Below are 13,777 nucleotides of genomic sequence, written 5' to 3'. Positions count from 1 at the left end.
GTTCTATAAAATATACTAATCTGATCATTTGAATCAGTATATAAATAAAATCCACACATTGTTATTTGTTAATAATCCTTGAAGTCACTTAATCTAAAGGTTTTCCTGTCAATCTCTTTTTTAGCTAGCCCCTTTCAGTTTATTTGAAGAAACTGGGTCATTTATCTTGTAGTTTTTCATAGATGCTGACTATATCACATTAGTGGTGGTGAATGTGTTTTTCTAGTCCCTTGAATTTCCTGTAATTTGTAGTTAGAGAATTGGACAGATTTAGATTTTTTTTTGTTTCTATTTTGGTTTTTTTTGGAAGACTAAGTTTTAGGTAGTGATATATTATACCAGGGGACCCAGAGTATCTGCTTGTCTTTCATTTTGTGATACTACCGGCTGTCACTTAACTATTACCACAATAATGTGAAATAACAAACTGCCCCAAACTCAGATAAACAATCATTTGTTCTTACTCATGCATCTGCCATTCAGGTAGGGGTTGCTTGATATACAGGTTTAGATGGGATTGTTCCCAAGTTTCAGGATAGAAGCAGATCTGTTTCACCTTTCTCTCTCCCGCCTCAGACCAGTATAACTAGGGCACATTCTTCTCGTGGTGATGGCAGAAGTATAATAGGGGCAAGCAGAAACATGAGATGCCTCTTATGGCCTAGACTTGGAATGGACCGTGTCAGATGTGTGCACGTTCCATTGGCTAGAGCAAGTCACATTACCAAGTCCAACATTAATGGCTGCGAGGAACTTCACACTGAGTCACATGGCAAAGAGCATGGGTATAAGAACGGTGAAGCATTGGTAATAGTAAAATGTTCTATCCCAACAGCCACTGTAATCATTACCTAGATCATTTAATTTATTATGAATTGCAAAAGGGTGATGTTATAAGCTATTATTCTTTCTTCATTTATTATCGTGGGTTTACTTCTATAAAGAGAAACTACTCATCAGCTATTTAGTTACCACTAGGTACTATTTTTTATAGGAAAGGCAGAATAAATGCTGGATATTTTTTTTTTGCTTTACTAGGTTTTAAAAGAAAGATAGTTCCTTGACAACTTCCAAAGGTGACCAGTGAGGTTCGTTTCTTTATTTTGAATATCGTTATGAACTCATGGATTTTAAGATACTTCATACATTTCAATCCATTGCAGTAATTAATATGGAGATTCATATCGTTCCATCTTCAACCAGTGGTAGCCTAAGTCCTTTTGATATGAGACTCCAGTAGTTTTTAACAGTTTTCTTGCTTTCTGAATTTGGAATCAGCCATTTCTCTAAGGAACTCTGGTTCCTTTTTCATGAGAAATTGTATGTGGACACCACAGTCTGGATCCAACAAGTGTTCATACTGATTGGTTGGCTATTATGTGTAAGTCTTTTCAGTGTACAGAGCTTGCTTTGTTTTTTTAATTATTTTTTAATTACAGTTGGTGTACAGTATTATATTAGTTTTAGGTGTACAACCCAGTGATAAGACATTTATATAATATAACTTATAAAGTGATTACCTCAATAAATCTAGTACACATCTGACATCATACATAGTTATTGCTATATCATTAACTATATTTCCTGTGCTATACTTTTTGTCCCCATGACTATTCTGTAACTACTAATTTGAACTCCCAATTTGTGCTCCTTATCCCTTCACCTTTTTCACTCATTCCCCCAACCATCTGGCAATCGTCAAAATGTTCTCTGTATTATTGAGTCTGTTTCTGGTCTGCCTGTTCATTTATTTTATTTTTTATATTCCACATATAAGTGAAACATATGACATTTGTCTTTCTTTGTCTGGCTTATTACATTCAATACAGTACCTTCTAGGTCCATCCATGTTGTTGCAGATAGCAAGATTTCATTCTTTTTTTAATGGTTGAGTCATTTCATTTTATATATATACCACTTTTTTATTCATTCATCTATTTTTTTATTTATTTCAGAGAGAGGAAGGGAGAGGTATAGAAAGATAGAAACATTGATGAGAGTGAATCATCAATTGGCCATGTCCTGCCCCACCAGGGACTAAGTCTGTAACCTGGGCATACGCCCCAACTGGGAATCGAACTCTGACTTCTTGGTTCATGGGTCAAAGCTCAACCACTGAGCCATACCAGCCGAGCTATCCATTCATCTGTTGATAGATGCTTAGGTTGCTTCCATATCTTGACTATTGTAAATAATGCTGCAATGATTATATATGGATGCATATGTCTTTTCATTTTAGTGTTTTGAGTTTCTTCAGATAAATACCCAAAAGTGAAATTGCTGGGTCCTTCATTACAGCCTCTTATAGCCTGTGTCTGTTTGTTTTTTGTTTTTGTTTTTTTAAATTTCTCCACCATTTTCATATATATATATATATATTTTTTTTTTTTTTTAAGAAATTATTTTTTTTTAAGAAATTATTATTATTATTATTATTTTTATTGATTTCAGAGAGGGAACTGAACCAGCAACCTTTCAGTGAACCGGCAACCTTTTAGACGACACCCAACCAACTGAACCACACTGGCTAGGGCAGCCTTTTTGTCGTTGTTTTTATTGATTTTAGAAAGAGAGGAAAGGAGAGGGAGAGAGAGAAGCATTGATGGGTTGCTTCCCATTCGAAACCCGACCAGGGATTGAACCCACAACCCAGTATGTTCCCTGACTGGGATTTGAACTGGTGACCTTTCAGTGCAAGGGATGATGTTCAACCAGCTGAGCCATAGTATCCAGGCATTATAGGTTTTATTTTAAAGTCTACTTTCTGTGGTATAAGCATTGCTACACCAGCTTGTTTATTTGTTTCCATTTTTAAGAAATAACTTTTCCATCCCTTTCTTTCAGTCTGTGGCTTCTTCTTTATATACTTAGCTATAGGACTTCACTTTAGCTAAATTTCAGGTGGTTGTGATAGGATGCAAGTACCACATTTACTTAGTCACCATCTTGTCTCTGAATTTCTTTTTTGTTTTTTAAGAATAAAACTTATCAGGAGCCTCATACTGAATAAGTTCATTTCAAAATTTGGATGCCAAGATTTTTTGTTTTGTTTTTCATAACAACTTTATGAGCTATAATTAATGTACTATACTATTTATTTAAAGTATACAAGGCAGCCGAAACCGGTTTGGCTCAGTGGATAGAGCATCAGCCTGCGGACTGAAAGGTCCCAGGTTCGATTCCGGTCAAGGGCATGTGCCTGGGTTGCGGGCACATCCCCAGTAGGGGATGTGCAGGAGGCGGCTGATCGATGTTTCTCTCTCATCGATGTTTCTAACTCTCTACCTCTCTCCCTTCCTCTCTGTAAAAAATCAATAAAATATATTTTAAAAAAATAATAAAAATATATATTTTATTGATTTTTTACAGAGAGGAAGGGAGAGAGATAGAGTTAGAAACATCGATGGGAGAGAAACATCGATCAGCCGCCTCCTGCACATCTCCCACTGGGGATGTGCCCGCAACCCAGGCACATGCCCTTGACCGGAATCGAACCTGGGACCTTTCAGTCTGCAGGCTGACGCTCCATCCACCGAGCCAAACCGGTTTTGGCTTAAAAAATTAAAAAAATAAAAAAAGTATACAAGGCAGTTGCTTTTAGTATATTCACAAAGCTGTGCAGTAAAACTCAATGGCTTTTAGAATATTTTATTACCCTAAAAAGAAACCCCCTTGCTAGTAACCATCACCTTCCCAGGTCTATCATCCCCCAGCATTAATTTACTTTCTAGCTCTATGGATTTGCCTGTTCTAGACATGTCATAGAAATCAAATCACACAATATATGGTCTTTTGTGTCTGACTTTTTTCACTTAGCATAATATTTTCTAGGTTCATGCATGAGATAGCATATGTCAATACTTCTTCCTCTTTATGTCTGAATAATATTCCATTTTATGGATAAGTGCATTTTATTTATCCATTGACCTTTTGATGGACATTTGGATTATTTCTGCTTTTTTTTTACTACTATAAATAATTCTTCTATGAACATTTGTGTATAGGTTGTTGATTAGACCCATGTTTTTAATTACTCTTAGGTATGTAGTACTTAGGAATGGAATTGTGGGGTGTGTTTTTTTTCCTTTTGTTGATTTGAGAGAAACATCAATTTGTTGTTTCACTTATTTATTTTTAAAAAATATTTTTATTGACTTCAGAAAGGAAGTGAGAGGGAAAGAGAGATAGAAATGTCAATAATGAGAAAGAATCATTGATCGGCTACCTCCTATACACCCCCACACTGGAGCCTGCAACCCAGGCATGTGCCCTGACCAGAATGGAACTGTGACCTCCTGGTTCATAGGCTGATGCTCAACCACTGGGCTGCACTGGCCAGGTTCCACTTATTTATACATTCATTGGTTGATTGTTGTATGTGCCTTGATCAGGGATCAAACCCACAATATTTTGCGTATTGAGACAACGCTCTAACCAACTGAGCTACCCAGCTAGAGCAAGACTGGAATTGTTGAAACATATGGTAAATTTGTGTTTGACCTTTTGAGAAACTGCCAGAATGTTTCCCAAAGTGGCTTTACCATTTTGTATTCCCACCAGCAATGTATGAGGGTTTCACTTTTTCCATATCCTCACCAACACTTGTTGTTGTCTTTTTGATAGTAGCCATTCTAGTGGATATGAAATGTGATTGTTATTTGCATTTCTCTAATGATTAGTGATGTTGAGCATCTTTTCATGTGCTTATTGACCATTTGGATTACTTCTTTGATGAAGTTATATCTATTATAGCTTTTGCTCATTTATTAATCAACTTCTTTGTTGTTGTTGAGTTATAGGTGTTTTTTATATTTTTTGACTATTAATCCCTTATTAAATACAGCCAAACCTTGTTTCTCGAACAATTCGGTTGTCAACCAATTTGTTTTCAAACTGACAACCCTTTCAAGCTGATACCTGAGAATGACAAAAAGTGTTTCTCAGGCATCAGAGATAATGCTTTTGTTGCTGGTGAAATCAATATCAAGGATTATCACAATTTTAAAACATAAAAAGGCCATAAAAAGGCCACCAAGAGTGCTAATGTTGCCCAGCTGGTGTGGCTCAGTGGTTGAGCATTGACCTATGAAACAGGAGGTCAAGGTTATATCCCCAGTCAGGGCATATGCCCAAGTTGTGACTCAGTCCCCATGCAGGAGGTAGCTGATCAATGATTCGTTCTCATCATTGATGTTTCTATCTCTCCCTCTCTCTTCCTCTCTGAAATCAATAAAAACATATTTTTTTAAAAATCAACAGAATCATTCTGTTAAAAAAAATTTAAAGAAAAAAGAGTGCTAATGTTGCTAAGTGTGTGAAAGAAACAATGATCACAGACAATGAAAGAGGTATAAAAACTTGCTGATTTGGAGAAACGAAAAGCAATTAGGCAGTGACAGCTATTTCAGAGGCAGCGATATATGAACAAGCAATGATGCTGCATGCTGACCTGAAAGACATCCCTGGATTGAACACTAAAAGTGATTCATTTAAGACTAGTAGGGAGTGGTTCAGTAAAATTAATTTTAAAACTGTTTATAGATGAAACAATACATTAGACATGTACTGTATATAAGAAAGGTTAAAATAGGGAATCATTTGGGGGTCTGGAATGGATTAATTTAATTTATATTATTTATAATTGGAAAAAATGATTCTGTTTTCCACAAATCGCTTCTTGAACAGCCTTCCAGAATTAAGTTCAAGAACCGAGGTTCCACTGTGTATGATTTTCACATATGTCTTCCCCATTTGGTCTTTTTTTTGTTGCTGTTAATCCTCACATACACAAAAAAGATATGTTTTCCATTAATTTTTAGGCAGGAGGGGGAGAGAAAGAGAGAGAAACATGAGAGGGACACATCAATTGGCTGCCTCCTGCACTTGCCCCTACAGGGGCCAGGGAATCTGTAACTGAGATATGTGCCCTTCACCAGGAATCGAACCCACAACCCTTCCCTCCATAGGCCAACACACTAACCACTGAGCAACTGGCCAGGATGGTCTTTTTGCTTTTGATAGTGTTGTTTGATTCATGGAAGCTTTTAATTTTGATGGAAGTATAATTTTTAACTTAATATTTTTCTTTTGTTGCCTCTGCTTTTGTTGTCATATCCAAGAAATTATTATCCAGTGTCATGAAACTTTTTCCCTAAAGGTTTCTTTTAAGAATTTTATAGTTTTAGTTCTTATATTTAGGTCTATGATCCATTTTAAGTTAATTTTTTTTAATATATTTTATTGATTTTTTACAGAGAGGAAGGGAGAGAGATAGTTAGAAACATCGTTGAGAGAGGAACATCGATCAGCTGCCTCCTGCACACCTCCCACCGGGGATGTGCCCGCAACCCAGGTACATGCCCTTGACCGGAATCGAACCTGGGACCCTTCAGTCCGCAAGCCGATGCTCTATCCACCGAGCCAAACCGGTTTCGGCCATTTTAAGTTAATTTTTGTATACAGTTGTAAGGGTCCAACTTCTTTGTTTGTGGGGTGTTTTTACATGTGGGATATCTAATTTTTCCAGCACCATTTTTTTTAAGACTGTTGTTTTCCCATTGAATGGTCTTGACACCCTTCTTGAAAATTATTTGACCATATATATAAGGATTTACTTCTGGGCTTTCTTTTGTATTGGTCTATGTCTATCTTTTTATTGGCTATATATATATTTTTTTAATATATTTTATTGATTTTTCAGAGAGGAAGGGAAAGAGATAGAGAGAGTTAGAACCATCGATGAGAGAGAAACATCGATCAGCTGCCTCTTGCATATCCCCCACCAGGGATGTGCCCGCAACCCAGGTACATGCCCTTGACCAGAATCGAACCCGGGACCTCCCAGTCCGCAGGCCGACACTCTATCCACTGAGCCAAACCGGTTTCGGCTATTGGCTATATTTTAAAGTCGCTTGTTATAGTTCCTTTTTGTGTGGTTGTGTCATCAAATGAATATTGTACTTCATTCATTTTGCTTGTGATGTATAGAAATTACTTTTTATTATTTTGTTTTATAAAATACAAGGTTCCAAAGTAAAATCTGCTAAATAAGGTATATTCAGAAAAGTTTAGCACTATACCTTTCTATTTCACCCCTTTCCTTCTTCCCATAAAAGGTAACCACTTAGAAAAATTTTTTTATCTTTCCTTTTCCCCCCCTAAACAAAAGGACACAGATTCACCTACTGTCTTAGATTAATGGTAGCACTCCATACACACTTTTCTCTACCTTGCTTTTTCACTTTACTATATATCCTAGAAATCACTCCTTATATTTTACGTCAAGCAGCAGTTGATAAACTACCTTTTTGTAAATAATATTTATTGGAATACAGTGATGCCCATTTGTGTCATAATTATCTGTAGCTGCTTTCTATTTAAAGTTTTACTCAAAGATTCTCTGAAGTCATCATAAAATTTCCCCCCATCTTTCCTGACCATCGTCAAGTATCTTAAGTGCAATGAAAAACAGTTGTCGGTACAATTGGTGACCCTTTCTGCCCACTTAGAAACAGTATTCCAGCCCTTTTTGTGTCTACTGAGGCTTGACATTTAGTGCTTAAATGATTTAACTCGGGTTTAACTCACTTCATTTTTTGTTGTTGTTTGTTTTCCTGTTTGTTTGTTTTATTAATCTTAACCCAAGGATATTTTCCCATTGATTTTTTTTTAAAGAAAATGGAAGGGCCCTAGCCGGTTTGGCTCAGTGGATAGAGCATTGGCCTGTGGACTGAAGGGTCCCAGGTTCGATTCCGACCAAGGGCACATGTCTGGATTGTGGGCTCAGTTCCCAGTGGGGGACGTGCATGAGGCAGCCAATCAATGATTCTCTATCATCATTGATGTTTCTATCTCTCTATCCTTCTCCCTTCCTCTCTGAAATCAATAAAAATATATTTAAAAAAAGAAAATGGAAGGGATGGGGAGAGACACAGAGAGAAAAACACTGATGTGAGAGAGACACATCAACTGGTTGCCTCCTGCACCCGCTCTGACTAGGGCTGGGGATCGAGCCTGCAACCAAGGTACATGCCCTTGACTGTATTTGAACCTGCGACCCTCAGTCTGCAGGCCGATGTTCCACCCATTGAGCCAAACTGGCCAGGGTCTCACTTCTTCATGTATCCAAATCATCACAATCCAGTTCCGAGCAGATGGAGCTATCAAGTCATTTTCAATGTGTTAGTTCTTTTTCAAAGATGAAGAATGTTCCAGTTTCTTACTGAGAGAAGCTAAGTAAACATTTTCCCTTTCTTTTTAGCTGAGCTCCTCGCCAAAAAACAGCCATTAAAAACCAGTGAGGTATACTCTGACGATGAGGAGGAGGAGGAAGATGACAAATCCAGTGAAAAGACAGACCGCTCATCCCGAACATCATCCTCTGATGAAGAAGAAGAGTAAGCTTGTGTACATTTTGGTCTGGTAGTTGGGACAGGTGGGTTCTTTGAGGAGAAGCTTAGTGTAGTTTCCACAATCTCCCTGTTTGGTCTCTGAATGTTGTTTGGTCCAGGACCCTGAATTGTGGAGCTGAGTTCCCTGTACATTAGCCCAGACATATGTTCCTGCCTTTAGCTCTTGGCCTGAAGCCCTGTGACCACTCTTTCCTGTCGGTTCCTTTATTTCTCCTACTGCCTTCAGCACATGTACTTTGACTTTGTTAAGTTTTATCTGGATCAGTTTTTATGATGAACACTTTTCCCAGTGCCCTTCGTTCCTCACAGGAAAGAAGAGATCCCTCCGAAATCACAACCAGTGTCCTTACCCGAAGAACTGAATCGGGTTCGATTATCACGGCATAAGCTGGAACGTTGGTGTCATATGCCCTTCTTTGCTAAAACTGTCACAGGATGTTTTGTACGGATTGGCATTGGAAACCACAACAGCAAACCAGTTTACCGGGTTGGTGTTTCTTTCCTTGGACAGTTATCCATGTTTTAAATATAATTACTCTCTAAGAGATACTGCATAAATCTGTTAGTCTTCTAGTCCCGTTTGTTCTGGGTTGTATGGTCTTACCATATCTTACCCTGGAAAGCTTGGCAGTGGGAACTGACCTCCATGATCTTTATATTTGATAAAACTGACCTCTGGAATTCCACGTACCTCCCCCAATAGGTAGGATTAAGTTGGAGGGGAAGCTTCTCAGGAGCCCCACAGGCTAACTGCCTCCTCCCCTGGTGCTCGCTTACTCTGCACACAGGCTCCTGGTGTTTGGCCATCAGTTCTAAACCTGAGAAAGGTGCCCAGGACACCTTTCAGTTCCTCTCAGTGCAGGGTCACTCGTCTGCAGTCGGTAGGTAGAGCCAAAGAGAGAGTGGTGTGGAGAGCTGACTCTGTTTTGAATATTGTCTCTGTCCTTTCTCTTAGGTTGCTGAGATCACGGGTGTTGTGGAAACCGCCAAGGTTTACCAGCTTGGTGGCACCAGAACAAACAAAGGGCTACAGCTACGGTAGGAGGGGTGTTTCTGTGTGGCCACTTCTGCTCCCATTGCAAACAGGCACTGCCTGTGTGGGCTGTTACTCTCTCCCAATGTGATGGTTTTCTGGGACTTTTATTATGCTGTTGCCTGGAGAGAAAGTAGGATATATGTCTCTCCTAGGGGAAATCAGAGATACGAAGTGGTAGGACATATAGAAGTAAAAAGTCAGGTTGTAAGACCACCTCCTCGCAGAGCCCAACAAGCATTTCCTGAGCATGGTCAGGAGGCTTGCTTTCTGGACGTGGCACTGGCACTAACTACCCTGATCTTTGACAAGTCAGGTCACCTTTCTGGACTTAGTTTCCTCTTCGGTAACATGGTACTTACTGAATGTCTGCTATGTGCCATTGTTCTGAGTATCAGGATAGCAGTGACAACAAAATACACACACACACATCCCGGCCCTCTTGGCTCCTGAAGATCCTAAAGCCCCACATTGGTATAGAAGCAATTTGCCAGGACCACTGCAAGTAGCAGGTAACAGACATTGCTCTGCCCTGGCCTAACTTGCTCTCTAGGAGTCCTCCCCATTCCTTCTCCCATCCCCATTATCTCCATTGCTCTGTTTGAAAAGAACCAATTGGGGAGGGCAGTGGCCATGATGTGCAGCAAGTGACTGTCTCTAGGACAGCGGTTCTCAACCTGTGGGTTGCGACCCGTTTGGCGGTCGAATGACCCTTTCGCAGGGGTCGCCTAAGACCATCCTGCATATCAGATATTTACATTACGATTCATAACAGTAGCAACATTACAGTTATTAAGTAGCAACGAAAATAATTTTATGGTTGGGTCACAACATGAGGAACTGTATTTAAAGGGCCAGAAGGTTGAGGACCACTGCTCTAGGAGAATGGCACTGATTCACTTAACTTTGTCAGCACAGGGGTCAGTAGAAAGACAGTGTTCTTCCTCTCCAGGGAATATATCCATGGTATCTCATATTCTGGAGGCCAATTGACTGTGACAAATTTTATTATAAATGGACTTTTGAAGTACCAGGCCAAGTCCATAGCTTTCTTTTTTTAAATTTATTTTTAATTTTTATTGATTTCAGAGAGGGAGAGAGAGAGAGAGAGATAGAAACATCAGTGATGAGAGAGAATCCTTGATCATTTGCCTCCTGCATGCCCCCTACTGGTGATCAAGCCTGCAGCCCAGGCATGGGCCCTGACTTGGAATCAAACCAAAAGCCTCCTGGTTCATAGGTCAGCACTCAGCCAGAGGCAGCCGGCTGGGCTGATTCTTACTCTTGGCTGCACATTAGAACAACCTGGGAGGCTTTGTTTGTTTGTCAATTTCAGTGCCTGGTTCCTACTCCCAGAGATTCTTATTCAGTTTATCTACAAAGGTGCTTTGACACTAGAATTTTTATAAATCTTGATGATGCTAAAGTGTAGCCAGGATTGAGAACCACAGATATAGATGGTACACAGTCCGGTAGGGTTGCTTTGCTGGTACTTGTCAACATATTCTTGGAGATGCTGTCTCTTTCTTATGTAGGCATGGCAATGACCAACGGGTATTCCGCCTAGAGTTTGTCTCAAACCAAGAATTCACTGAAAGCGAATTCATGAAGTGGAAAGAAGCGGTAAGTGGGCAGACAACACCTAGCTGTTCCTGAAAACGGTTACAGCGTTCCTTTCCAAAATTACTTATTATATAACCTTTTATCATGTTTTGGTCCAGATGTTTTCTGCTGGCATGCAGTTGCCCACTCTAGATGAAATCAATAAGAAGGAATTATCTATTAAAGAAGCTCTTAATTATAAATTTAATGATCAAGACATTGAAGAGGTAAGAAAACTGAACTTCAGAGCCTAGCGGTTCATCAAGAACCAGTGTTAGAGAAGAGCATGACTTTTCCCTCCTTACATCATTTTTTTTAATCCTCACCCAAGGATATCTTCCATTGATTTTTAGAGAGCGTGGAAGAGAGAGGGAGAGAGAGAGATATTGATGTAAGAGAAACACATCAATTGGGTGCCTCCTGCAGGGGCCCCGGTGAGGGCCCGGGCTGGGGAGGAGTCTGCAACCGAGGTACATGCCTTTGACCGGAATCCAACCTGGGACCCTTCAGTCTGCAGGCCGACGCTCTAGCCACTGAGCCAAACTGGCAAGGGCTTCCTTCCTTACATCATGGTGTTTTTAGCTGTGCTGTTATTGCATGAGGATGAGGGAATGCTGATACTGCTCTCTTACTATTTATAGTTTATCAGAGTATTTTCTATACATTCTCATTTGAAGTACTAGACTATAGAAGTGTATTCAGGATTCAGGGACCTGTATTCTGCTAGGGTTGGTCCTTCAAGAGTTTTTTTTCCTCCAAAATATTTTGGTAAAATTCTTTGATCTCTGTTCTCTTGGACAGTGGCTAGCCTTACAGTACCAGGCCTCTGGGCTGCTGCTGTTTATTGGTGCATGTTCCTTCAGACTGTCCCAGAAGAATCTCCGTGACCCCGGAAGCAGCATAGTACCCCTTGGAATGAACTCGCTCTCTCTGGGGCATGACACTGCTGTAGGAAGAGCAGCCCCCCTTTAACTAGCTGCTTGCCTCCAAAATGGGCTCACTTAGCCTCTCCAAAAATAGTTTAGGAATACTTCACTGCTGGTATCTCCTCTCTGGTACAGATTGTAAAAGAGAAAGAAAGGTTCAGGAAAGCTCCGCCTAACTATGCCATGAAGAAGACTCAGCTGCTAAAGGAAAAGGTAAGGACTTGCTCTCAGACCTCTTTCCTTGTCCTCTGAGGCTGTGTGAGAATCAGACTTGTTCACCCTGGCGAGTCAGCAGAGGCAGGATTTTCCTTTCTATAAACTGAAACTGATCTTGCTTGTTCTTTTCGTCTTACTTTCTAATCACTTCAGTTTCGTGTGTGATCAGATAGACCCTAGGGTAGTATCAGTCTAGGTCTGAACAGATGGATTGTCTTGCCACGCCCAGCTGCAGTAGGTGGTTTCCATTCTTCACATCAGGATAGGGGAGCCTTGTTGCAGTGAGTGAGACATATAGGGCCTGCGTTCTGGCGTTAACACTAGCAGAGCCCCAGAGCCAGGTAGCTGTATGGGAACGTGTTACTACTATAAGTTCTAAGTGTTATTTCACACCTCCTGTCATTTGTTCATATCGTGAGGTAGCTTGCCTGTGCGGGAAGTCAGGTGACACTTGATACAAATTGTAGCCAAAATCACACACTTTCCTCCCTGTGCAGGCCATGGCAGAGGACCTGGGGGATCAGGACAAGGCCAAACAAATCCAAGACCAGCTGAATGAGCTGGAGGAGCGGGCAGAGGCCCTGGACCGCCAGCGGACCAAGAACATATCTGCTATTAGGTGTGTTACAGAGCCTGTTTTGATTGGGTTCCTATCCTTGGTCCACAAACCTTGCCACAGTGATCAGGTGAGCCTGTGGCCTTGTACACGCTGTGCTGCACTGGCTCCTCACCTCTCTGAGGTCAACTCAGTGGTTCCCTTCCTCGCTTCACAGCCCACTGACTCATTCCTCTTCTTCACCCTTAGTTACATCAACCAGCGGAACCGGGAATGGAATATTGTGGAGTCTGAGAAGGCCCTTGTGGTGAGTAAGACAACTTTATCTGGATCATTGAACATAATTTCAGATAGTAAAATGATATGAAATCCTCTCTACATCTTACTTGGGTTTATTTTTTAAATTATTGCAATAATGTGTTCACTTAACACATATGTGCTCTGTACGTATGTATACATACACCCATTCAGTTTACATATTAATTTATAATGAAAAGCAGCAGTCTTCTGCTATGTCTTACCCCTCCCCATCCTTAGATTCTTCCACAGGTATTTATCTGTTTCCAGTTTTGTTCCTTAGGTGGTGGTCCCCATGTCTGCTTTGGTATCTTGAGGGGAAAAGAGGGATAGACAGCTTTGACTTTTTCAGGCCCTTGCAAAGACTGTTACTTATATGTGAGCTCATGATGAGAGGAGGGGAAAGGAGACACCGTTCTGTAATGCATGCTTTCTGTTTCAGGCTGAAAGTCACAACATGAAAAACCAACAGATGGATCCCTTTACCAGACGGCAATGCAAACCTACCATCGTTTCTAATGTGAGTGCCTAAAGAGGACATTTTCACTCAGGACCTGTATTCTGGGACATAAAATGAGTTCCATTAGGACAGTGGTCGGCAAACTGGCCCCTTGAGTGTGGCTCTTCCACAAACTACCACGTGCGGGTGTGCATGTGCAGTGCGATAGAAACTTCGTGGCCCATGCCACGGGGCCAAAGAGCCGCATGTGGCTCACGAGCCACGGTTTGCCGACCA

At 40.5% G+C, this 13,777-nt stretch overlaps 1 protein-coding gene across 2 annotated transcripts in view; it reads left to right on the top strand.

The window, feature by feature from the left end:
- Positions 1-13,777, top strand: part of RTF1 (RTF1 homolog, Paf1/RNA polymerase II complex component) — a 62,096-nt gene that overhangs the window by 44,610 nt on the left and 3,709 nt on the right. For both annotated transcript variants that reach the window (XM_081112878.1, XM_081112879.1), the window contains 9 exons: positions 8,261-8,396; positions 8,721-8,898; positions 9,367-9,449; positions 10,980-11,067; positions 11,166-11,273; positions 12,108-12,185; positions 12,686-12,807; positions 12,994-13,051; positions 13,484-13,561. In XM_081112878.1, coding sequence (XP_080969004.1) covers positions 8,261-8,396; positions 8,721-8,898; positions 9,367-9,449; positions 10,980-11,067; positions 11,166-11,273; positions 12,108-12,185; positions 12,686-12,807; positions 12,994-13,051; positions 13,484-13,561 — 929 coding nt within the window. The remainder of the gene's footprint in view (positions 1-8,260; positions 8,397-8,720; positions 8,899-9,366; positions 9,450-10,979; positions 11,068-11,165; positions 11,274-12,107; positions 12,186-12,685; positions 12,808-12,993; positions 13,052-13,483; positions 13,562-13,777) is intronic.

The sequence above is a fragment of the Myotis nattereri genome (assembly GCF_964212035.1).
Source record: "Myotis nattereri genome assembly, chromosome: 1".
Taxonomy (NCBI): domain Eukaryota; kingdom Metazoa; phylum Chordata; class Mammalia; order Chiroptera; family Vespertilionidae; genus Myotis; species Myotis nattereri.
Note: the sequence above shows the minus strand (reverse complement) of the source record. Positions and strands in the feature narration are given on the sequence as shown.